The sequence below is a fragment of the Paramisgurnus dabryanus genome, chromosome 20 (genome assembly GCF_030506205.2).
Source record: "Paramisgurnus dabryanus chromosome 20, PD_genome_1.1, whole genome shotgun sequence".
Lineage (NCBI taxonomy): Eukaryota > Metazoa > Chordata > Actinopteri > Cypriniformes > Cobitidae > Paramisgurnus > Paramisgurnus dabryanus.
The window spans coordinates 2,035,510-2,061,951 of NC_133356.1; the positions used below are offsets into that span (position 1 = coordinate 2,035,510).

Consider the following 26,442-nt stretch of genomic DNA (forward strand, 5'->3'; position numbering starts at 1 on the left):
TACTGAATATAAAATACATACAACTAATGCGTAACTAAATCAAAAATGTGACCAGGTGAACAAACTCCTCTCCTTCCTTAGTGAATTGGTTCAGTCCATCTTGAGTTAAAAGTTGAGCCAGAGTTGTTGTTGCCTTTTTGTCTGTTTGTATCTGGAAATGCTGAAGTCAATTCTCAATCCCAGATCATGTTTGGATTAAGGTGAAGTAATGAAACAGTTTATATCTTACAAATGAAGTCTGTGTCTTTCTGTTTGTAAAGTTTTTAATAAAGATTGTTTGTTTAAACTTAGCTCTTGTCCCATGTGCTTATTTAAAAATAGTTACCGTATTGTATACATTATGGTACTGTACAGTATATACATAATGTGACACTCAATTTAACAGAACAACTGTTTAACTGATCAAACACTTGGTAAAACATGCATTATATATCTATAGACATATCATATATACAGTATTGTTGTGTGCTACTGTATGTACCTATAAAAGGCTTTAAATACCTTTTGTACTATACTCAGTTTACAACATTACAAGAAAGAGAACATGCTAGATAAGTAAATATTAGTTACATTCAGCCCAGATGTGCACTCTTAAAAATAAAGCTTTTTGCCGAAGAACCATATTTGGTTTCCCAAATCAGTAAAAGGTTCTTAAATTTAAGTTCTTTTTATAATCTTTATGCACCAAACAGCTAGAGATGGTTGAAGTTTGCTATACATGTGTCAGTATTCTTATGTAAACTGCCAGATGTTACTCATGCATCTGGATGGTTATGTTTGATTCTGGATCCACATGGACAGTGGCTAAAACCATGCAGCTTTATGTTTTTAGCGCTGAAAATTGAGAACCGAACACAGGGGACATTATAAGGTTATTGTGGCAGAAATGCATGTCTGGAGTGAATCACAGCTGAGAATGGCTCACAGACTCACTGGTTCTCTGTCTGAGAAACAGCTGTTCAGAAAGCAGCTGGGTTGGGCTGTTGCGTGATAATGTGGAGACAGTCACACCAATAAGGCCAATACAAACACAATCCTAAAAATGTGTCTCATTATTCATAAGTGTTGAGGGCAAAGCAGAAGAGTCAGATGGTCAGGTGAGATATCAAAACAATATTTCAAATATTTATATAAAAACATTGAAGAGCACAAGGTTTCACACATGCATACAGACATCTCTACAGGTGGTGCCAAAATACATAACAAATATCACAATAAATCTCATATATATATATATATATATTGAAGATTTGTGTGCAATATATTAAAGATTTGCAGTAGTGTTTGTGGCGTTTCACTATTAATTTTGACTCAAGTCCTACTTTTGGGTGCTCTGTTTGTTGTTAATTACTTTAGTCATTTTTTATTTTTTTTATTTCTATTTTGTGTATACATTTGATATTTTATAGCCTAGCCTTGACCCTTTTTATCAGTTGTAGTATATGTTCTTGCAGCTCAATTGGAAGAGAATTGCATTAGCAAAGCAAATGTCATGGGTTTGAATCTCCAGGGAACAGACAAACTTAAAGCACTGTAAGTTGCTTTGGATAAAAAACATCTGCCAAATGCATAAATGCAAATGTTATTCTATCAGTTTATTTATACAAACATTAGTTTCACATGATCAGACAATTAAAGAACCAATAATACACCATTTATTCGGATGATTACATGCTAATTTTTATATTTGGAAAAATGACAAACTCTTCTTGACTTGATTATTCAGTACAAGTACTGTATGTTGTGCGGATGGTAAATTATAATGACAGCATTGTCTACTTCAACAAAAACATATTTTTAAAAATGTAATGTTTTTGTATTTAGAAATATGCAGTTCTCATACTGATTGAAAATGATCATTGAATAGTAAAGTTTAATAAATCTAAAAGCCCCAAGTCCGAATGTCCATGTGATTGGTGAGGAGTGTTTTGTGTACTGTGAGTGTCCCGTGTCCTGATGTGTTGTGGGGGTCTAATGAGTGTTGGGTGGGAGGGTCAGGCAGTGCGACAAATAAGGACACGGTTCCTGCACGAGGTTTCATTCTCACTTTTTATTTGCAAGTGTGCATTAGGAGCACAGCTGTCTAAAATGAGCTAATTGTCCAAACAGGATTCTCTTCTTGTGTGTGTTTGCGCTGGATTTATAAACTTTCTCAGCAAATGTAAGTAGCCTGTGTTCATTTGCTTTGCTTCATGCATTGTTTTGGATGGCATGGCTTTATCGCAAACCATGTGTCCGGTATCAAATATAAATGATATTCTTTAATAAGTGAACGCTTTGATGTTTAACACGTCACTCTCGCGGTCGATCTCCGCGTACTTGAAGGAGAGTGAGAAAGAGAGAGAGAGATAGAGAGTGAGAGAGAGATAGAGAGAGAGTATATTCAGCATTGCTGATTTATGATCATTCCGTTACGCGGGGAAATTGGAGGAAATGTTTAGTTTTTGACCATGCAGATGAGACATTGCGCGCAAATCTTGGGCAGGCTGCAGTGCGTAAAGTCACGACTTCTGCTTGTCATTGTAGCGACTCAATGAAGTTTTAAGAAACTATTTGGAAATCTCTCACACTGACAGTATCCCTAACTCATATAGACATTATGCTTATTATTTTACTACGTAGATAAACGTGTCGTTTCCAAGTGTTTAATATACAGCGCATATTTGATTTGATGCATTTTTCTATTAAATGTTATGGAATACTGAACCTGGGAAACATGCTTCATGTTTATTATATGAAGCATACAAATCAATCATGTTTTTCTCAAATTTAATATATTCATAATACATACGACGTGCATAATACTTCGTTTATAATCTGTGTGTGTTTTACATTTTTGTTTAAAATGTATATGATTGTATAAGGGAAATGTATGTTCTTTAAAGAAAATGATATGCAGTTCACAAAACAACCATGCACTATAAAATAAAACATTCCCAAATAAATGCAATTAATGAGAACTGCATGTAAAAGTTGAAAACTTTCTCAGATGTCACTGCAGGACACGACTGTCATATCCATGTATACCGCTTATGTTTTACTTTTAATTGGTTATTTTGTAGGAGAAACACATATACTGTAAGCTTAAGGTTCAAGTTCATAATAAACTCCTATGCTGCACTTTAATGCACAAAGATATGTGAATAATTGCATCATGGGTTTCAAACGTCCATTGGAAATTATGAATGCCGAAGTGTTTAATTATTTATTGCAATTTGTTTGCCGTGTTACTTAAGAGCTCAATAACAACAGTCAGCCATGGGTAACGGCTCATATTGACTTACAGGAATCTGGCACTGGTTCCTAAGAAGTCCCACATGCTGGAAACTTACGCTGGCCTGGAGTTTATTCTGAGGAGTGAAATGTCACGCTTGACATTTTGTGTTAAAACATTTCACCACGTAATTGAACTGCTAGACGAATTTCGCTAAACACAATATGTTCATGCACGCCTGTATCTGATGAGGTATTTCTTTTAAGTATGCTGGTGTTGATATTGGTTAAATACCACAGAAGATGAATACTAAACTATATAAAGACTGAGGGGTTAAAATCGGTTGTTTATTTGTTAAACATTAGCAAATCTAACTGAATTGTAAACAGTAATGGCAAAAATCAATCTAATACAGAGCGGAGGCCATCCATACTGTAAGGATCCTAACAAGTGGTGTTAGGTTTCCAAGAAGAGCATGAAAGAGCTTTGAAAAGTGACGTTGTTTTCTATTTCTAGGTTTTCAAGGGGCCCTTTCTCATGTGCCAAAGACGACATGATTTACTTGCTCAGATGGACTGTTTTCCTGTGGATCGTAAATTCCATTCGTTTGACTTCAGGAATGACAGTGAATGAGAGAATAGGTACGTATGCTGTCACCAGAACCATTAAAGACTGTTGAGATGCACACCACATTCACTTGGCCTATTACGAAAAGGTTTCCATTAAATCTGTTTGTTTTTTGTTGTCTATGCTCGTTCGCTGTGCAAACCCAAACCAGAGAGATATAAATGTTTGTAAGCTTTCTTCAACTTCTCTGCAAGAGGTCAAAGTTCACTTCATTCCCTTGCTGTCCAGAATTCCCATGATGCAGAGTCGTTGTCATCACCTTTAATTAGCCTGCCGTTAAAAACTTTCTATGCAAATGAATTGTTGGCGATGAAAGACGTCTTGTTTTATTTTAAGAAGCATGTACTCTTGCGATGTGTTTATTCTTGCCTACGGAGAAATAGCGTGAAGCCCCTGACCCGGGTGGCATTAGTCACAGGGCACCAGTAAACATCCACAGTGGTGTTGCGTGTCCAGCCGAACCCTTTATTGGCATCGTTCAGATTAACCACGAGTGATTAGTGAATATTCCTGCAGTGTAAATGCTCACCAATAAGGGTCTTATATCGAACGAGGGGACAGACAAGCAATATTTTTGCCAGCTGTGTGAATTGCTATCTCCGATGATACAAACTGTGTGAGTCTGACAGCCAGGAAGAGATTTAGAGAGGATTTACAGCATGTGTCCCTTCTGCTTAAGAGACGACTGTTCGCCAACAGATGTGCTGATTTTAGGGATTTTTCCTCTTAATGCTGTGTGCAAATGTAGATATGTTTGTCTGTGTTGTTGTGAGTGTGCATGTGTGTACTCAGAGCATTTTTTTTCAATGTAATATATTTATGGTTGATGAAGCAGAATTCATCCTTCGGCAATATCAAAACGCAAATGTCATGTAGGTGCCGGATGACAGATGGGAAAGTTATCACGAGGGCTATGCATGCTTTTAAGTCAAAAGTAAACAACAAATGCACTGATTTTGGTATTGGATAAAAACCAATAATGCTGGGTAATTTTCAACCAGGCGTTGGGTCATAAAGAGATGAACCCAGGCCTTTGGGTTATAATGTAACTATAATGTTGGGTCAAATATACAGTAAACATTTTCTGAGTTCATTTAACCCAATGACTGGGTTTGTCCCTTTTTGAACCAGTGCTGTTTTTAGTTATATTAAAATGTAATTGTGACTTCTATCTTATAAACTAAAATGACAATATTAGCTTATTTTTGTAAATGCTATTGAATTAATGGTGAACATAATAAAACCACACTGAGATATATTAAGGAGATATCATCTTATGCATATTATCATGTTTTTTCTCCTTGATGAATTATATATTTGTTTCATAGTAAACACTGTTAGGTAAACATCTAATTGACTTGAAGTGTAAAAGTAAAATGTGTGAGCGTTAGTCAAGACAAAACACATTTTGAATTTTCACATCATTCATAGCGTCATATCATTCATGCATTATATTTGTCTCCCATGCAGATCATACCTGTCCGTCGATAAAGCTGGAAGAAAAATGGTATACCAGTGTCAGCATCCATAAAGAATTTACAGGTAAGGACGAGAAATACTGCGTATTACATCTAAATCTGAAAATCTTCATGCACCGCTCGTCCACATCCATTGCAGTAAAACATCCATCTATCTAAGACATCACTAATGTCACACACGGGTGCAAATGACAGCTGTTTATACAGACTAAATCTGCATTTCCTTCCAGAAAATACCATTGCAGGGCAGATGATAAATAATGTTAAAAGGTGCACTGTCAAAAATAACTGTGAAAAAATGGTCCCTAGCTGTCACTGGGGCGGTACCCTCTTTTATAAAGTACACCTTTTCCTCAGATTAACAACTCATGTTGGTACCAAAAAGTGCATATTAGTACCTTAAAGGTTTATATTGGTACCACATATGTATACCTAAATGTTACATATTAGGACCTTTGAATGGGTTCTGTCCAGTGACAGCTTGCGCCATTGTTTGACCACTTTTCTGATAGTATATAGGTTAAATGAGGTTGTAAGTTATAGTCATCACTGTACATTAAGTTGCTTTGAACAGGGTAGGTGATTTTCAAACTCTGATCCAAATTTTTCTACTGAATAAAGTGTAAAAGTTGATAGAAAAACCCACTATGAATTATTGTAAATATACCACAACTGTGATTTCAACAATTAGTTTAACATCTTGTCCTAACTAGAAGCGATGGCCACTTTGTCTTTCCATACTGAATGTGAAAAAGGGGCCATGGGGAGACACCATCAACACTGTAAGCCCAGACGAGTTAATTCAACTTAAAAAACAAAGGGTAACACACTGGATTAAAAATGTCAATTTAGCCTTGTTAAACAAACAAGTCATTTTAAGATAAATCTACTTAAAATTGCAATTTAAATGTTTCGTTCACTGAATGTTAAATGTCTTGTTCCAGCAATATATTCTTGTTAGATTAACACAATATTTCCTGTTCTACAAATGGGAAGTTAAAAACTTAAGAAACTTTATTTCACATTTTAACATAGTTTTATTAAACTTGTAATGTTTAGAGAACCAAAACAACTGCAGTAGTACAAATAAAGACAACAAACAGCAAAACAACATTCATATAACAGTAGCAGTTCATATGCATGCATGGGTAAAATTTTCAGATCCAAAGATTTATATAAGCTAAAATAAAAAGATTCAACTCAAAATTTCTTGTTGAATGAGAGGAAATCATGCAATTCGTCCATTAAACTAAAACACTTCAGTAATGGAGGAAATTTGTCAGGATTAAGGTTAAGTGTACTTATTTATTTGGATTAAAACAAAATAAGGGTTAACAGTGAATTAATGCATTTACATGTATAAGTGGAGAACTATCAAAAATCTTTTTATTATAGAAAACCATTTTAATTCGTTTATAAGCAAATCAATAAATCGACTGTGCAGAAAACTGCGTTGTCACTGCAAAAAGTTGGATCAACACTTAAAATATGTACGTTTATTCAACTTAAAGTTTTACTTTAGTTTTACTTTAGGAATTTTTATTTTTACTTTTAGAAATATTTAAGTTAAATAAACTTTTTTAGGTGTTACCAGCTGAAGTAACTTTTTAAGTGGATCCAACTTTTCACTTTTTACAGTGTACATGCAAGATTTTGTCAGGTTTCTCACAGGAAGTGATGTCACCGCTTATTGTAGAATAATCGTTCAAATAGTAGACGGGAAATCTGTCTTAAGCTATACTGTTACTCTTCTCATGTCTGCAGTGTAACCTGTAATTCTAACATCAGCTTTTATTTTCACAATTTCTCTGCCAACTGCTGGAGTCAAGCACATACTTTTATGCGTTACTTAGTGCGTACGTCCGTGCATGCAATGGCGTTTATCTTTCACATGCAGAGACATATGCGCACATGAACAAAACTGTGAGAAAGCCAGGTAATGTGTTTACATGCAACATGAAATCAGGGTAATGAGAAAAATACTTCCTGTGCCAATCGGTTTTTGCTTATGGGTATATCATTGATAAAAGAAAACCATTTTATGCATTTACATGACCCCACACGTTATCAGTTTATTAAGCATAATCGAATCACAAAACACATCAGAACAGTTTTTCTCTGTTTGTGCGCATACACGTACAGAAACGTATCCTTCTGTTTTTGTATGGCTTTCCTTGTGAAACTTGGGGTATTTGATATATATATCTGTTTTAAAATTTCTAATAAGTTTCTCTTGTTCATGTTTGATAGTTAATATTCATACTGCACAGAACTTTCATTGTATGAAACTTTAAAATAGGATCCACTGTTGCTCGTATCGCCATCGCTTTGTGGCTGGTTAGGACAAAAATTCTAATTAATTTGGAAAAGATCTCTTTTTCACTGGTTTCGGCATCGTGTCACATTGCGTTAGGACGACATTTACTGAAAATATAGTAATTTATTGAAGTATATATTTGTCTGCATTTGTAAAATGGATAACATTGTAACATTGTGTTTCTCCTCTCTCATTCGCAGGATTTGATTTAGCTGAGAAGTTTCTTCTTCGAAAAGGCACAGTGACAGAAAACAGGGCATTGTTTAAACTGGGGAGTAAAGCTCTTTATAAATCCACAGAGTAAGTGTTTCAAATGTTGATTTGAAATTTGATATTGTGCCATTTCTTAACTCGCACGGCAGGCAGAGGGCTGTCGTGCCCGAAAACAATGTGGAGCTACAATATCCGTGACAGCAAAGTTACAAATTATTGCCATAAATAATGGATGTTTACATAGCTTCGACGATGTGCAGAATCTCCGAGCATCTGGAGCGTAGAAAGTAGGACATTTCCATGTTGAATCACTGCTGTGATGGGTACATTATTATGCCAGTTTGAATTAATGCCCAGATCCACATGTTGCATGTTCTGGAAGCTTTACTGACAGCTTCTCATATAAATCTTTGTTAGGCCTGCATAAGCACAAGACACATCACTGAACAAATGCATGTAACTCAAGCGGCCAATCCGAGCGCTTCGCAAAAGCTTCCACCACTCACAATCTGAAAAAATGCCAGGTGGTTATTGGGTTTCTGCAATGCAAACCTCTGTTTTCACTTGGTGTAAGCTTGCTTGGGCTTAACGGATATCCGGAAAGAAAACAGAGAAGCCAGGTTTACTTTTAATGGCACGTTGATGCGCGATGACCCAGATATCACGAGCTAGCCGAGATAATTTCCCTCGCATTGGCTAATAAGGATAAACTGTGAGGTGAGCCGTGAGACATGTTGAATCATTTCGAAAGAATTAATTTTCAGACCGTGGGCAGCGGGCTTGACCAAGGAGAAAGATAGGTTACTATAATGGAGTGCCGTGTAGTAGAAAATCAGGCAGTAATGGGGAATCATGTCCTGCTTATTAATTGCTTTAAAATGACTCTAATAACTTACTGTGTACCTCACAAGTGGCACACCTCAAGCTTATAGATTGGTTGTATGTTAGACTTAAGAGGTGCATTTAATCTGTGTATCATAGATGTTGGATGCCTTGGATGTTTAAAGTTATGTTCAGATCAAGGCCAGGTCTACGAGGGGGCTAGGAGGGGCATTACCCCCAAAATGTCAAGCCAACCATAAAAAAACTGGGTATCTGTTTACACAAATAGTGTCCCGACAGTAAACGGATCTTTAAAATATCAGAAAAAATGCATTTCACCATTATATGACTGTAATAGTTCCTAATCCTTTCTTAGACTCATCTCCAGCAGTTTTCAATGTTTTAGACATATTGCTGTTTATTGAATTAGAATATGCAGTTTGGTTGTAGCATGATATATAGTAAATATCAATTATATAAGATGATTATACAGTAAATATACAGTAGTGTAACAGCTGCACATTGCATGCAGTTTTAAAATTAAATTTTAGCTGTGTTGTTATCATCATCATTGTCAGCTCATTCAGCTCGCGTTTAAGTTCAAGGAGAAGCTTTTAATCTGCAAGTTCATCGTAAGGTAAAGTGTGGTGTTTTATAATGTTAGGTTGATTTATAATATCTAATTTGCTCTGTTATGCAATGTGATTTATCTTTGGACTCAACTCTTACAGTATTTTAGGGCTTGTGCTTTTGTCTGGTGCTGTTTCTCTTGGCGAACAGGATAACATTTTGATGAATGCATGTCAATTGTCACATGATGGGTTAGGGTTAAAATCATGATGTTTTCATTAATAGATTATTTAATGCATTGTGCTTTGTTGTGATATTCAGTTGCTGCAGTAGTAGCATGTATGATAGGGTCAGGAATGAATAAAAATATAGCCTATGGGACTGTCACGTCAAGGTAGTAAGATTGAATGAGAGTCTGCCATTCCTTGGGTTTAGTTACCTCAATATCATATCTATACAATGTTGACATTAAAAACTTTTAAAATTTGGTCGGGGGCAGCTGGCATCTGCAAAATATCTTCAGAAAAAGTCTCCTATAGCCTTTTATTTCCTCTGCGTTTGCCGACATTGATAAGACAATAATATGAATTATGTATTTTCTGTTTAAGGGAGACAATTGAAGTAAAACTATAAAAATATATATTTTACATTGAATGTTTTGGCTGACCACCTAAAATTCCTTACTGCGTCCCAAGTCCAGCACGCCTATACCGGGCCTGATTCAAATTCTCTACACTTTTTTGTTGAAGGAAAATAATGCAAAATTCAATGATAAAATAAACATAGTGATTTATTTTCTTCCTTCATTACATTTGTATGCTAACACTCATTGTGAGTACTTTGAATTTTGTCAAGGTCATCTATCCGAACCAAAGAAACCCAAAGCAGAGAATGATGAATCTATAAAGCATTGTATTTACGCTACATGATTACATAAATGTGCTCTTTGTATTTTACTGATAAACGGCTTGGACTTGTCAATGTTTTGTGAGAGTAATGATTCACTCTAGCTGGGTGTTTGCATTGATTTTATCACAGCTTTTAAAATGCACGCATAGCTTCTTCAGGCTTATTACTTTGATATACTGTTCAAGCTTACAGTACAAGTAAAATTAAAGACAAAGTATTCAGACACTCTGGCTGTCAAACTTTGTGGAACATGTTTATTGTTTATATGATTATAATACACATCTATAATAAGCTACGTCTGCTAGGACATCTGTGTAACCCTGAAAGGAACAATTCAGCTACAAAAAGAAATCACCTTGTAAAGGTCGAACATAGTTTGCTTGTAGATGCCACTGTGTTGGATGTTTTCTTATGTAATGCATTGTAATTATTTATTTAATTCATAAAATTGCTGTAGGGGAATGGTAGAGCATTACTTGCGTTTGCCACGCAAAAGGTTGTGGGTTCGATCCGAGGAAAGACATATCTTGATAAAATTTATACAGTACTTTGTAATGCACTATGAGCTGCTTTGGATAAAAGCACCTGCCAAATGCATAAATGTAACTTAAAACATAATGCCATGGGCGTCATGCACCAATTATTTTTAAGGGGGCACATTGTGCACAGCTCACAGAAATTTGTGCATAAACAGACATATTATAGAGCTTTCATTCACAGTCTTTTCCTTGGTACTTCCATTATTATTTCTAACAATCTTCTGAGCCCCCCTGCCTTTTATGATTTGTCTAATGCTGCACAATAATGCTGTGCCATTAATGCATTTGCACAACAACTGCATTATTTTATAAGATGAATGTCATTTTGGTTACACTTTATTTTGATAGTCCACTTTAGACATTCTACTAACTATAAATAACTTTGCAACTACATGTCAACTAACTTTCAATAATTTGCAACTATACGTCAACTAACTGTCATTAGTGTATTAGTAGACTGTAAGGGTTGGGGTTAGGAAAGAGGTTTGGGTTAGTGGAATAAGTTGACATGCACCTGCAAAGATACTTGTAGTCAGTTGAATGTCTGTTGAGATATCATAACAATAAAGTGTTAGTAGATATTAAAGTGCGTGTTGCAGGTTAACCACCACTGTCGATTAATGGGTACATAAATCACTCAAGATATGTGTATAATTTTTAAAATGTCTCAAAAATGGTCTTAAAGACCACTTTTTTTACGTTTTTGGTATTAACGGTTATTTTAACGCAATTCTGCGATGACGTCACGTTGGGGAGAAGTGGAGAAAGACTCAGCCAGAGCCATAGAGATAGATGAGACATTTATTGCTGTTTAATACTTACGTATATAATTTGGAAATCATATATACATCGTAGGAAATATATAATGTGTTATACTGCAAAGTTACCATGCTAATTATTATTTATGATATATGTGGAGATAAATAAAACTTCGCAAATCTGCTGATTTGATCCATTCATGTCCTGACCACCAGGCTAGAGATTTTTAAACATCCTTAATCCACACTTACTAGTCTATCAAATAATATCTCAAATATATTGTTTTGTGAAATAAAAGGATGCTTTGTTATATTGTTTATGTGATTATAACGAATCACACGATCATTTTATACGCAGCAGTCAGCAGCTGCAGCACACTCGGATCCGACCGCATACATACTGTAATAAACAGGCGTTCGGCGGCTTTTTACATCACGACAGACTATGCCATTTGAGGAGGAACCGCTCATTGATCACCGTATTTTTATAAATCCTGTACATGTTTGGACCTGCCGAACAGGTTGAGCACTTTCATATACTTTGTTGAGCAGAGAGGCTGCACTTTGACCAGCGTGCTGCGGGAACCGGCGCACATCACGCCGCCAGACGGTGTTGTTAACTCGAAACGTATAACTATTATCAGATCGACCCACCGGGAAAGTCCCGACTCTCTCGATTGCCATTTCGCTACTGGCTGTAAGTAAGTGAGTGCGTTTGGGTCGCTGGTCCCCGCGAACAGATGTGACGTGCTTCACTCACCTTCCAGGATTAGAGACATGCTGCCAAAACCGTTTGTGCTGAAGATCGCATAAAAGTTACACCCATTTCAGGCAGGATCATGGACCCCCTCAAGCCAGCATGCACGAGTATGTTAATTGTTTGTTTACTTTCTACACGAAGAAATGCTAACGTTATGCTATCTGGCTGTCTGCCTATCTCTCTATACTAGCCTATCCATCTGTCTGTCTGTCTGTCTATCTATCTATCTATCTATCTATCTATCTATCTGTCTGTCTGTCTGTCTGTCTGTCTGTCTGTCTATCTATCTATCTATCTATCTATCTATCTATCTATCTATCTATCTATCTATCTATCTATCTATCTATCTATCTATCTATCTATCTATCTATCTATCTATCTATCTATGTAAATAATCTGCGCTATCAGAACTGTACTTTACTCGTCTTTCTATAGTCATTCTCAATGCTCTCAAGGCTGCTTTGGTAAATTCTCTCCCCAGCGTGACGTCATACAGTGCGTTGTGGGGGAAAGGAGAATCATTGCAAACCGCTGTACTTTTTCATACTTTTTCGGGTTTTGTGATACTCAACAACATAAAATACAATGGATAACACTTTAAATGTTTATTATTAACAAGCAAATTGCACAAATTCGTTGAAAAATTTTACCTGCAAAACGCCCTTTAAGCAGACAGTCTACTAATTCACTAAAGATTGGTAGTTGATAAGTAGTTGCAAAGTTACTTATAATTAGTAAAATGTCTAAAGTGGACTATCGAAATAAAGTGTTACCGTAATTTTAAATGCATAAAGTATATAAACAATGAAAATGACAGGAACAACAGTCATATTAATGTTCAACACTGCTGCAATCTACACATTTTGTTTATTTAACTTTAATTGTAATAATTAAAAAAACATAAAAATATGTTTATATAAAGTGCATTTTGCACTAAATTTGACCTCATACTGTATGTGAACTCTTGCGTTGTATTTAGATATGAATCTAGAAATCTACTGGTATAACAGTGAGACTGCCACATTTTTAACCATAACTTTTTTACACATCAAGGGTTAACTTCACATTTCCATACTCTGGTTTTGAAGTGTTGTGAACACTTTTGGGGACGTTTTAATTCTTCAGATAACAAAATGCAGAAGCAAGTAGCCTGCGAACGCCTTCAAATGTTAATGACGTCTGCAACTGCACTGTTGCGTCTGTTGCGCCCGTCGCCTGAATGAAGCAACACGTAACATGCTCAAAAAACACTATCAAAACGGCCAAAATCTCTGAGAAGTGATGAGGATGCAGCACTGAACTGATTATATGGTGCATATTAAACAGATTAATGGATGCTTCTTTTATTTGGAGGTTGCATGCAAAATCCATTTGGCTCAGTTTGAATGGGCATGGCAAAAATACATGTTTGAGCTGCCTTGATTTAAAAACATCTTGCACTGATATATCAAATGCCATTGTTTTGTCTCAAGTAATGCACACAACAAAAAAATTACTTTCTTACTTAGTAAATTTTACTTAATTTTCTTAAAGGGATACTTCACCTATTTAGCATTCAGCTTTGTATCTGTAGAAACCCGGCAGTATTACTGAATGACCATGTTTCCCTCCATCATTTCCCCCTGAGAGGAGAGATATCTGCATTTTGGTTCTGCAAAAAAGTCCTCCGATGATGCAAAAATCGTCATATTACATCATCGGAGGACTTTTTTGCAGAACCAAAATGCAGATATCTCTCCTCTCAGGGGGAAATGAGGGAGGGAAACATGGTCATTCAGTAATACTGCCGGGTTCCCTTTCAATACGGTTCACTTCGCATTGCGTCAGTTTGCTGACGCTATGGGGGAAACTCCTGTTTACTCCGTGATTGAAGCCTATTGGTTAACGTCTGTAGAAAATACAGACCAATGACGTTTGAGCCCGCGCGGGGGCGTGGCACACGTCCCTATATAAGCCGGTGAAATACGTCAAGAGCTCATTACTTTTCTCCTTCAGCGCGAACCTTCTCGCTGCTCCGAAGAAGAAGCCCTTACTCGCCGTCGATCCAAGCACTGCAGCGGACTACAACACACCAGTGTGTTCCCCTGCCGCTTTCCGGTGAGCCTACAAGAGTATCTAAAAGAGCAGAAGCGCGTTGAGATAATGTCGCTTCGGCATTGCGGCTCCTGCCGAGCCCCTTTGCCCGTGGAGGATTTCCACAAAGAGTGCGTCATCTGTCTGGGTCCTGCCCACGCCGAGGCCGTACTCACTGAGGCGGGCTGCGCCCACTGCGAGCTCCTTCCTATCGCGGTGCTGCGCTCCCGCCTCGATATCTTTAAACGGAAGGCTTCCCGTGCTCTCCCGCCTAAACAGCAGCGGAGCCGTGAAGCTGGAAGACACCCTGAGACCGAGTCCACGCCGGCTCATCCCCCGCGTGCTCTGTCTCCCCGCAGTCATCCTGTCACCTTCGCCCGTGAGGACTTACGCCCCCTGCCGAGTGCTAGCGGCATGGTTTCCTTTGGGTCCGGTGACAACTTGGAGATGATGTCATCCTCTGAGGAGTTGGAGGATTGGGCGGCTTCGGATGACGACGCCCACGCAGCCGCCGCCGATGAACCTACCGAGTCGCGTCCTCACGACTCTGAGCTCATCCGCATCTTGACGCAAGCTACGGCGGAGCTCAATATCAAGTGGTCGCCGCCGTCAGAGCCTCAACTCAGCCGGTTGGACGAGTGGTTTCTGCAGCCCGGGCGCCGTCAATCATCCCGCCAACGGCAGGCGCCGTTTTTCCCTGAGGTTCACCAGGAGCTCACCAAATCCTGGCGTGCTCCCCACTCCACCCGAGCTCAGAGCGCCGTCTCCCACGTCCTCTCCGTAGTGGACGGCGCCGACGAACACGGCTACTCTAAGATGCCGCCGCTCGAGGAAACTGTCGCCGCCCATCTCTGCCCGTCTTCAGCCGGCGGATGGAGGGCTAAGTTGAACCATCCGTCGAAGCCCTGTCGCCTGACATCGACCCTGGCGTCGAAATCCTACGCCGCCGACGGACACGCTGCATCCGCTCTCCATACGATGGCGGTACTGCAGGTATACCAGGCAAAACTCCTCCGTGACATGGACGAGTCAGGTCCGGACCCGTCGACCTTTCAAAACCTGCGCAGCGCGACTGATCTGGCCCTTCGCGCCACTAAAGTCGCCACTCAGGCTGTAGGAAGAGCCATGGCCAGCCTGGTTGTTCTGGAGAGACATCTGTGGCTGAACTTGACGGAAATCAAGGACACGGACCGGGTTGCCCTTCTTGACTCGCCCGTGTCACCGTCGGGGCTCTTCGGCTCCGCTGTGGAGGGGTTCACCCAGCGCTTCACTGAGGCACAGAAATCGTCGCAGGCTATGCGGCATTTTCTACCGAAACGATCTGCCTCAGCGTCTGAGACCGGCCGCCCAAAACCGCCGCCAACTCAACGCCCTAAGCCAGCACCAGCTCAGCCCCAGCCGAGAGCTGAACCGGAGGTCAAGCGCCAGCGTCCTGCACGACCGGCTGGCCCGCCTCGACGCCGCGGTCCCCGTCCTAGGATTACGCTGGACCCGACGCCGGCACCGCCTCCCTGAAGAGAGTCTGAGGAGGAAAAGAGGCTCTGGTCCCGCTTCGGCCGGCCCGCCCTCGAAAGTTCTGCGTGTTTCAGTCCCCTCGGGCGCTGGACACACCCTCGCTGTAACAGCGAAACACAAATTTTTACCTTTTCACAAAAAGAGCAAATTTCCTCCTCTGTACACACAAACACACACACACGGCTTAACGTCCATAAGCATATCGACGCTCGCCGTCAAATTTCACGTTTGGCAATCCACCCCCGGTATGCCGGGCTGGATTCTAAACGTAATCCAACACGGTTATTCACTTCAATTCGCCCGGAGACCACCCCGGTTTCGCGGCGTTCTCTACACCACTGTCCCAGACGATCGTATACAGATCCTCAGGGAAGAGGTGCGTTCTTTATTACTAAAAGACGCGATAGAGACGGTCCCGGCGGATCAAAGCGAATCAGGCTTTTACAGTCGTTATTTTCTCGTTCCAAAGAAAGACGGCGGCCTCAGACCGATATTGGATCTACGCGTTTTGAATCGCGCTCTTGCCAAACGGCCGTTCAAAATGCTTACAGCCAGACGAATCATGGCGTTAATTCGACCGGGCGATTGGTTCATATCAGTGGATCTGAAAGACGCTTACTTTCACATTCCGATAGCGCCACGTCACAGGCCGTTCCTAAGATTCGCGTTCGACGGGACAGCATACCAGTACAAAGTTCTGCCCTTCGGATTATCTCTGGCACCACGCACATTTACCAAATGTGCGGATGCGGCTCTCGCCCCTCTCAGACAGAGCGGCATCCGCATATTGAATTACCTCGACGATTGGCTTATTCTGGCACAGTCAGAGAGGGAAATTACTGCGCACAAGACCGTTGTACTCCAGCATTTGGAGAATTTGGGGTTCAAAATCAACCTCCAGAAGAGTTTGCTCACCCCCACGCAGCGAATCACGTTCTTAGGCACGACGCTCGACTCATTAAAGATGCGGGCATGGCTTACACAGGAACGCGCGCTCACGGTCAGACGCGAGGCGGCATCGTTCAAAGCGGGTTCACATCTCCCTCTCAAACGATTCCAGAAAATGCTGGGTCTGATGGCAGCAGCATCCCCACTAATACCGTTGGGAATGCTGTTCATGAGGCCGCTTCAGTTTTGGTTGAAAGCGAAAGTTCCGCCCCGTGCTTGGTTGTCGGGCCGCTTATTAATCAAAATCACGTACAGCTGCGTGAAAGCGCTTTCGATATGGACATCCCCTCACCTTTTCCTCTCGGGCACGGAGCTCGGCTCCGTGAGCAGGAGGAAAGTGGTGACTACGGATGCGTCTGCGACGGGTTGGGGCGCTCACTGCGACGGCGAGCTCGCCTTCGGTGCGTGGAACAACCAGTTGTCTCAGCTACATATCAACCACCTCGAGATGTGGGCGGTTATCTTAGCGCTACGACACTTTCGACCGAAACTCCAACATCAACACGTTCTAGTGCGGTCGGACAGTATGACGGTGGTTTCGTTCATAAACCACCAAGGAGGGCTGAGATCTCGCTCCCTATCCAGGCTGGCGAAACGGCTTTTATTATGGGCTCACGCGAACGTACGTTCGTTAAAAGCGACTCACGTACCGGGTGTAGCCAATACGGGTGCAGACATTCTCTCGCGCAACGGTCCGCCGCCGGGAGAATGGAGACTGCATCCTCAGACGGTCGAGAGAATATGGACCGTCTTCGGCCGGGCGGAGATCGATCTGTTTGCATCAGACGAGAACGCGCATTGCCCGATCTTCTTCTCGAGACATCACGATGCCCTGTCGCAAGCATGGCCGGCGTGTCTTCTGTATGCTTTTCCTCCGGTGGCCCTGTTACCACAGGTCCTTCAGAGGATAAGAGAGACGAAATGCGCGATAATTCTGGTCGCTCCGTTTTGGCACAACCAACCGTGGCTCCCCGACCTATGGCAGCTGAAAACATCAGCACCATGGCCAGTACCGCTGAGGAAAGACCTCCTATCTCAGGCGAGAGGGACGATATGGCATCCACAGCCGGAGCTATGGAATCTACACGTTTGGTCTCTGAACGGCAACCTTCACGCCTTTCAGGACGAGTGTTAAATACTCTAACTGAAGCTAGGGCCCCATCTACCAGGCGCCTTTACGCTCAAAAGTGGTCTATTTTTTCTGATTGGTGCACGACGAAAGACTTAAACCCAAACACCTGTGAAGTGGAGCATATTCTCTCCTTTCTGCAGGAAATGCTGGACAGCGGTCGCGCGCCCTCGACGCTTAAAGTGTATGTGGCGGCGATAACGGCGAATCACGCCCTTATCGCCGGTCGCACCGTGGGAAAACATGATCTAATCATTAAATTCCTCAGAGGCGCTCGCAGACTACACCCACCGCGACCTAACACGGTCCCGTCTTGGGATCTGTCCACGGTCCTGAAAGTGCTGCGCGGTCCCCCTTTCGAGCCCCTCGAGCAGGCTGACCTGCGCGCTCTCTCGTTTAAAACCGCTCTCCTCCTGGCGTTGGCATCGGTTAAACGAGTGGGCGATTTACACGCGTTTTCAATTGACCCGTCGTGTCTGGAATTCGGTCCTAACGATAGCAAAGTGATCCTTAGACCGAGAGCGGGATACATTCCTAAAGTTTTGACCACGCCATTTAGAGTTCAGGTGGTTTCACTTCTCGCCCTTCCAACGGCGGACGGCGAACAAACCCCGAACACGCTCTGCCCCGTCAGAGCGTTAAGAATATACACGGACCGTTCTGCCTCATACCGCAAGTCAGATCAGCTGTTCGTAAGCTTCGCACAACATTCCTTAGGTATGCCGCTCACTAAACAGAGGCTATCTAAATGGATCGTCGAAGCCATTGCTTTGGCTTACGCCTCCCTGAATGAACATTGTCCAGTTGGTTTAAAAGCTCACTCCACGAGGGGTATGGCTTCATCTTGGGCTTGGTCTACGGGGATTTCTATCGTTGACATTTGTAACGCGGCCGGCTGGTCCTCGCCGTCTACGTTTGTCAGATTTTATAGCCTGGATGTCCCTGCCTTACAAGCACAGGTCTTATCGGCTTAATGATTCACGCGATTGCGTTTCTGTATGCCTTCACGGTGCGTTGCTAGCTCACCGTCATGGCTACCTATTAATAAATCATGCACAGCTCGCGGCGCGCTCAGGGAACCCGCCGTCTCGTGCTCTATTGTATATGCATCATGGTGCGTTTAGAAACTTCACTGTATGCGTATTACTGTCTCATATATGGTGCTTACACTTGCGCTCGCTAGAGCTATGTATATGCTGGGTTAGGGCCACATGCAGTGTCTCTCCGGTAAGGGCACCTCAGTCCGTTGTGTATGCACGGCGGGATGGGATTACGTTCCCCCATAGCGTCAGCAAACTGACGCAATGCGAAGTGAACCGTATTGAAAGGGAACGCTTAGGTTACTCATGTAACCCCGGTTCCCTGAAATAACGGGAACGAAGCATTGCGTCGCTGGCCGTGCTACAAACGTCTACGCAGCGAGTGTTATTCGGCTGCGCTCTTCAGTCGAATAATAATGAGCTCTTGACGTATTTCACCGGCTTATATAGGGACGTGTGCCACGCCCCCGCGCGGGCTCAAACGTCATTGGTCTGTATTTTCTACAGACGTTAACCAATAGGCTTCAATCACGGAGTAAACAGGAGTTTCCCCCATAGCGTCAGCAAACTGACGCAATGCTTCGTTCCCGTTATTTCAGGGAACCGGGGTTACATGAGTAACCTAAGCGTTTCTACAGATACAAAGCTGAATGCTAAATCGGTGAAGTATCCCTTTATGAAAGTCATGTTTTGTAATATTTATTACAGTAATATTTGTGTTTGTATATTTGTAAAAACTACTAATGTCCCAACATAACTAAGGCCTAGTCCTGGACTAATCTAAACCCTGTCCAGAAAACTGCTTCATAGTTTGACATTTCCAAATACATTCAAAGTGACCAATAGCTAAGAGCTTAGTGACTGTGTAAAAATATAATGTGGGCACGTGTACAGTTAGTATTTTTAGGTCAGTTGTTTCTTTTTCCTGTCATGGTCTTTAGTTTGATCTAATTGATTATTTTCTGTTGTTGCGAGCACACCTGCTGCTTTGGCCACAGAGATTTCGTGCTCAGTGGACGTCTCCTTGTACCTCCTTACTTTTCACCAGTGAAAAATAACACCCAGTCATCTGCACAGGGAAAGGAAAGATATTTTTAGCGTTTTTATACAACTGTAAACACACTGTTTGCTCCCCGGGGACCCTGACGGGGCCATGGGTCAGATGATTTGCGATCTGTTGCTTTATGTAACGCTTGGTGGTCAACAGCCCGCTGCGGGGTCTTGTCAAGGGCCAACTATGAGTCTCCCTGGGAGGAGGTAGAATGTAGTTTTGGGGGACGAGGATGCCAAGCTGTCTACCTACACCCCCGAACAGACTTGCATACAGTTTTTACCAATTAAGCTGAACTCTGACAGGTGATGGTGTCAGCTGGATGTGTGTGGGGGTGAAGGTGAAGAGCCTACAGTACGCAGACACTAAACTTCTCTTACTTTACTTTCAGGAAATTTTTGTCCTATTGTCCAGCTCATACAGTCAAATCGAAACAAAAAGCTTAAATTTTGGTTAAGACGAAAGATAATTGGGCTAAATTGGGCCGATTTTACCCATTACGATAATCCAAGGTAAAGTCCACGATTGTCTTTGTGGTTAAACCGATTATCTTATCAGATTCGCATGTGTGTGTAAGAGCGTCTGAATCTGCTCGAATGCACATTATAGAATCTTGGATTGCAAATCAGAAATATTCAACATGTTGAATGTAATGGCTCTGCTTTGCGTCGTGCCGCATTACCACTTTTTTCTTATAATTCAACGGCCCGTCGTCAATTATTCCCAACCTAATCTCACGAGAAATTTTACATATTTTACGAGTTGGCTAATTCGTATCAATTCATACAAAGTTAATCTCATGAAAAACAACAGCGAAGCTGAACCCCTAACCCCAATGGCACAGGGGTCAAGGCAAGGCATCGTACCAAAACTTACGAATGTGGTCGGATGAATTGATACGAATTAGCCAACTCGTACAATATGTTTGAATTCTCGTGAGATAGCGTTGATTATTCCTTACATAAGTGTTCACCTTTAAAAATGCAATGATTAAAAGAATGTGGCTGGGACATTTGCTTTATTAAACGCTCCAGTATGTTTTAGTTTTAGTTCTAATCATACAGCATGATTAGTTTTAAATGCATTGTGTTGATGTGAGCGCTACATCTTGTTGTATTTGGCATATGGCCTCAGATGTGCTCAGTGATGAAGTGCATTGTTGTGATGGTGCTAAGTTTGTGCATTTAGAAACACTGAGCTTTCAACTTCTGAGGTTTCACCCAGCGGTCCAAGTGCAACGGCTGATCACATTTAACAATTTAATCTATTTTTCAAAGATGCTCCAACAATAAATCACAAACCTGTTCACCAAAGGTTTGTGCTCCATTGAAGAAGGCCAATTTAGATGAATTATGGTATGTTAATTATGTCAAAATGTTCATATGGGTGAAGTCTTTCTTTAAGAAATATGCATGAAGAATCTTCCCTAGTTTTACTAATTTTTAATCAAGTTTTTTATTCTCTCATTTTGTGTCATCTATTTTTATTACAATAGACACTTGGTCTGGTCAGCATCTAAAGTCGATGTGCATTTTCCTCACTTTGCCACGTTTTGCAGACAGGCCGACAGCCTTGAGAGAGCAGATCATGATCTATTTAAGCAGAAACTCATTTTCAGCTTGTCTCTTATACGTTTGATTTCTCTCTCTTCTGTCCTTTACAGTGTTCATATATGAGATTATATTCATTGTCAGTTCTGATCAAATACTGTATGAATGAAATGATAAAATGAAGTACAGTATTAGTCATTTTTTCCTACAACACACTGTTATGAGATCATTTTTAAAAATGTATAATATTATTCTTCAGTGATTTTAATAAGCCTAAACGTGTGTTATTGTATAGCTGACTTCTCAAATTTGACAAAATGCAATTTACAGTAAGTTTACAATAGTTCACAATAAGGTGGTCGCACTAACATCAATAACTAAATCTAATTATGCACTGGCTGGTGCCACTGCTAGCAATCCAGCTAAGGGTGTAGGACTTACCTTAACTATAATTAGATTAAATTAAATTAATCAATCACTACACCTTTGGGTTGACTTCAGGGTGCTGTCCTGTTTGTTTTGCATACTGTATATGTGTGTCTGTTAGATGCCAAACAATGACAGCAGTTTAGTTACTAATGACACTTTTAACATGACTTCATTCTTAACTAGTCTGACAGTTTCAGCTGTTTTCAAGCATCTTGTTTGTTGGCACACTGAGTGACCTGAGGCAATAATCAAACACACACACACAACCCTTGTACAACAGTTTGTTTTCTTTGTTGTAGTAAAATATTTAGTTCAGTTCTTCTGTTTGTCACTGTTTCTGACTCGAGAAGCACATTCTTATGATGTATTAGGGTTTGTTTTTAAATAATAAAAAGCAGGCAATAATCAAACAACAAAGTCCTTGCACAGAAACCCTTGTACAGCAGTTTGTTTTTTGTTGTAGTAAAATATTTAGTTCAAGTACTTCTGTTTGTCAATGACTCGAAAAGCACATTGTTATGATGTATTAGGGTTTCTTTTTAAATAATAAGAAGCTTGTTTTCAAGCAATAATAAAACAAACTCCTACTGTACAAAGTCCTTGCACATAAACCCTTGTGCAGCAGTTTGTTTTCTTTGTCGTATTGAAACATTTAGTTAAATGCTGCTGTTTGTCTTGAGAAGTAACATTTTATAATATATTGTTTTATGTTATATGTAAGCAATAAGGTACAAGAGGCCAGGACTGTAGGTGGACTCATTTTCAGCCCTGGAGTTTCATGCTATACTGGTCCACTTTCACGACTGACTATATTAAAATATTGTCATTAAATCCTCAGTAGCCTAAAAAGTTTGAAAAAACCCTGATATACAATACATGGGCAAGATTTATCAACTATCTTTAAACTAACTTTTTCCAATAAACTGGGATGAGTTTTGCATCAAATAGATTTTTGTTACTCTTGCAATTGACCACATGCCGATTCTTGGACTATTCATTGTTACATCTATGATTTAGATTTTAAAGAATTATGATTTGTAAATAATTTTCCTTTCAGAGGCCATTTGCAAGTTTATTTAAATTAAGTTTATTTTAATGTAGACACAAGGCAAGCGCGCTCAAATTTAGACACGTCTGAACAAAAACTTGTGTTCACCGTGAGTGAGACCGGTAGCAAAGGCAGGTCGCCGTGATTTCACAAAGTAAGATGTGATCCTGGATCAACCCCAACTTACCCTTAACTCAGACCCTATAACATTTTTAATCCTTTAAATTAGTGTGAAATAATAGTTTAAGGGGTATTTTTAAAAGCCCCTAACCCAATCCTAAACCTAAATATAGCATATACCCTAATCCTGCAATCTTATTGGTTAATGAAAATGTTGATCCAGGACCAACAATGGTGTTGATCCAGGATCACATCCTACTTGTTGAAATCACGTTCACCAGCAAGGTCAGACAGCGAGTGCTTTGAAAAGCAGAAGAAAGCAGTGCATGGCGCATTATCCATGCGTTTTAGATGTTAATGGACCCTACTGCAAAAATTATTTTTAAATATCTTCCAATAAGTGGTTGGGACACAATCAACTTGAGCATAAAGCAGTGGAGACTTCTCCCACCCGTATATGACTCAAATTAGCCAATCCATGCCTCCGTGGAATAAGTCATGACTGAAGGGCGTTGTTAGCGCCTGCAACAGCCTCAGCCATGGCTTATTTATGACGCAGCACTAGCCTTAAGTATGTTACTGCTTTTATAAAACGGTTATCACACAATAAGAATTTTAAGGCAAAAAAAAAAAAAAACATTAATCAATGCAACTTTCATGAAGAAAAATTACTAAAACAGCAGGGCATAGGCAAACTAGGCTGCATGGGGTGCCAAAAGGTGCATATACAATTTATAGTAAATAAAACACGGCTATTGACCAGAATCAAGGACTGGAACTAACTGTTTTTTAAATGTTTGCAGATAATTTTTCTGGAATACACCCAAAAAGTTTAAGTTTCAGAATAACTTCTCCAACAATATTAATTAACATGGAATAGAAGCATACATATTCATGGCCAATGTGTAATGTTCTTTCAATGTATGTAACTTTTTAATTGATAAACCCTAATTGTTGCAATTGTCTAACATAGATTGGTGTTCCCTGGTGGACTTTCTCACGAGTACTCGATTATTACAACCTTCCGGTTAAGAAGAACCACAAAGAGAGATCGATGGTTTGTTGTGCAGGTGTTTGATAAAGACGGAGACACACAGGTATGAATGTTTTTATTCGTAGTAAAGAATTAAAATCTTTATAAATAAGAAATAGCTCAAATCTATTCACATGGTACTTTAAATGGCTTTTGCACATGTGATTATTCTCTGAGGCATTGACAAAATGATAGCTTTGGTATTATTTAAAAAACATTGATTATTTTTTGATTCAACGCCTCCTTCATTAACTGCATGCTGAATTTCTAATGTGCATTTCTCATTTGATCTAGGTGTCATTAATAGTAGATGGGGCTAAAAAGTCTGTGGAGTTTTTAGCTCAAGGTTTTCTGAAGAACAGCCTCCTGTATGTGTTCAAAAACCGAGACCTGCACGCCCTATTCGACCGCCAGTTTCACAAGCTGGGTGTTTCTGTTGAGAGTAATGCGGTTACTGTCTATCTGGACTGTAAACTGATCGAGCGTCAGGTGACCGCCGAGAGGGCCGGCATGGACCTGAGCGGACGCACCTTCATCACTACACGTGTGGAAGATGGCCGTCCGGTGGATGTGAGTTCTGAAAAGACTTTCTTCATCATTATTTACTCTTGTTTAATACACCTGTAGGGCATATTATATTTAGTTCTCAAGCATCTGGTTTAATGGTCACAATACCATTTACTTTCACAGATTGAGCTTCAGGAGATTCTGATCTTATGTGACGCTAGAATATCTGACCTGGACAGATGCTGCGATTCTCCTGAAGTGACGGTAAGACGTTTCTGTTACTCATACAAGCCTAAAATTAGAGACTTTATGCATTTCAATTTGTAATACTTCATTACTGCTACAGTTGCATGTTCAAATGTTTTTCATTTTAATAGCGAGATTAACATACAGGCTAAATATTTATAATATAATTATGAGATTAGGAGCATCAAAGTTTGTTTTCACTCATTGACATGGCCTCATGGGGCACACCTAATACGAATTCAACGATTTGCGTGAGATGATTACATACAAAGTCAATGCAAAGACACGAATAGACGTAAACTCGGGTGGGGTGATGGAAATGACATGAATTGGGTGCCACGAAAGTGCACCCTATTTGCCTCATATCCAATTAAAAATATTCAATTCAAGCAAAAATTAGCATGACACAAAGTTAAATCTTGCGAGCAGGAACGTGATGCTTTGCGTTTGGTGTGTATGCAGCATTACTCAGTCTGTATTAAATATATCAAGGTTATATTTTCACAAAATGTATTTTGCATTATTTAGGATGAGTTTGTCTATAAAATCACAAAAAAAAAGATTTTGGCTGGGTTTTCACACAATGAGTTGCTTTGCTCGATTTGAAAGACTTTACATAATCATGAACTCTTTTTCAGTACAAAGCATACACAGGATCTGTGTTACATAGTCCATTTTTGAATTGGATTGGATGCATTTTAAAGTAAGCTTTGATTATATACTGAATTCATTATATTTATGTCTTTCGCATAATCCACCATGTTGGGTGTATTTTTTCACTGGGCTGTCATCATGCATTATGGAATTGCCTTCTTTGCAAAGTATACATGCAATGCTCTGGTAATATTTGACTGAAAGAAGCTATCCTAAAAGGCATAAATATAATTATGCTGTCTATGCTTTTGATGTCTTAAAACGCTGCCTACGTTGGATTTGTATATGAGCTATTGATTTCAGTGCATTGTTCTTGGTGTATAGTTTTTGTTGGCAAAGCCCTTGAGGATGTCCTTTAGCTTGAGTCGCTCCGGTCAATAATTTCTGATTAATTAAAAGCAACATTCTGTCGTAAACGATTGGATTAAAGAAAATCCACATCCTTGCTCTGTGCTGTAATGGGAACATGGGTTTTACAGGTATATGCTAATCCCATCCACTCTTAGCATTGGGGGCAGCATTTCCATAATGTTTCCTTACTGAAGCTGAATGGCCTAACAGGTTAAAGTCTAAAGCATAATACTGTATGCTTCTAGCATTATACATTTTGAAAAGTAAAGAATGCACGCTATTATTTGTGATCCAGTCTGTAAAAACCCAGCCATTATTTGTGATTTAGTGCTTTCTACATAAACTCATCCTACATAATGTGAAGTGTCCACTGAAGGTGAGTTAAAAGAGAACCCAAGTGCTATATTAATTAATAGGGTTTGCTGATGCGAAACTGACGTTTCAAAGCTGTGTCGAGATCTCGAAGCAAGCACAGACCGATCGGTGGCGGACTTGAAGCAGTGCATGCCGGTTAGTAATTTTGTCCGACTTGAGCTGGCGC

The 26,442-nt window shown here is 40.2% G+C and overlaps 1 protein-coding gene across 1 annotated transcript in view; it reads left to right on the forward strand.

The window, feature by feature from the left end:
• The first annotated feature begins 2,011 nt into the window (after positions 1-2,011).
• LOC135786557 (uncharacterized) overlaps positions 2,012-26,442 on the forward strand; it is a 218,573-nt gene continuing 194,142 nt past the window's right edge. Inside the window, exons 1-7 of the mRNA XM_065296017.2 lie at positions 2,012-2,161; positions 3,731-3,855; positions 5,312-5,383; positions 7,837-7,936; positions 24,084-24,207; positions 24,438-24,713; positions 24,834-24,914. Coding sequence (XP_065152089.1) covers positions 2,160-2,161; positions 3,731-3,855; positions 5,312-5,383; positions 7,837-7,936; positions 24,084-24,207; positions 24,438-24,713; positions 24,834-24,914 — 780 coding nt within the window. The 5' untranslated portion in view covers positions 2,012-2,159. The remainder of the gene's footprint in view (positions 2,162-3,730; positions 3,856-5,311; positions 5,384-7,836; positions 7,937-24,083; positions 24,208-24,437; positions 24,714-24,833; positions 24,915-26,442) is intronic.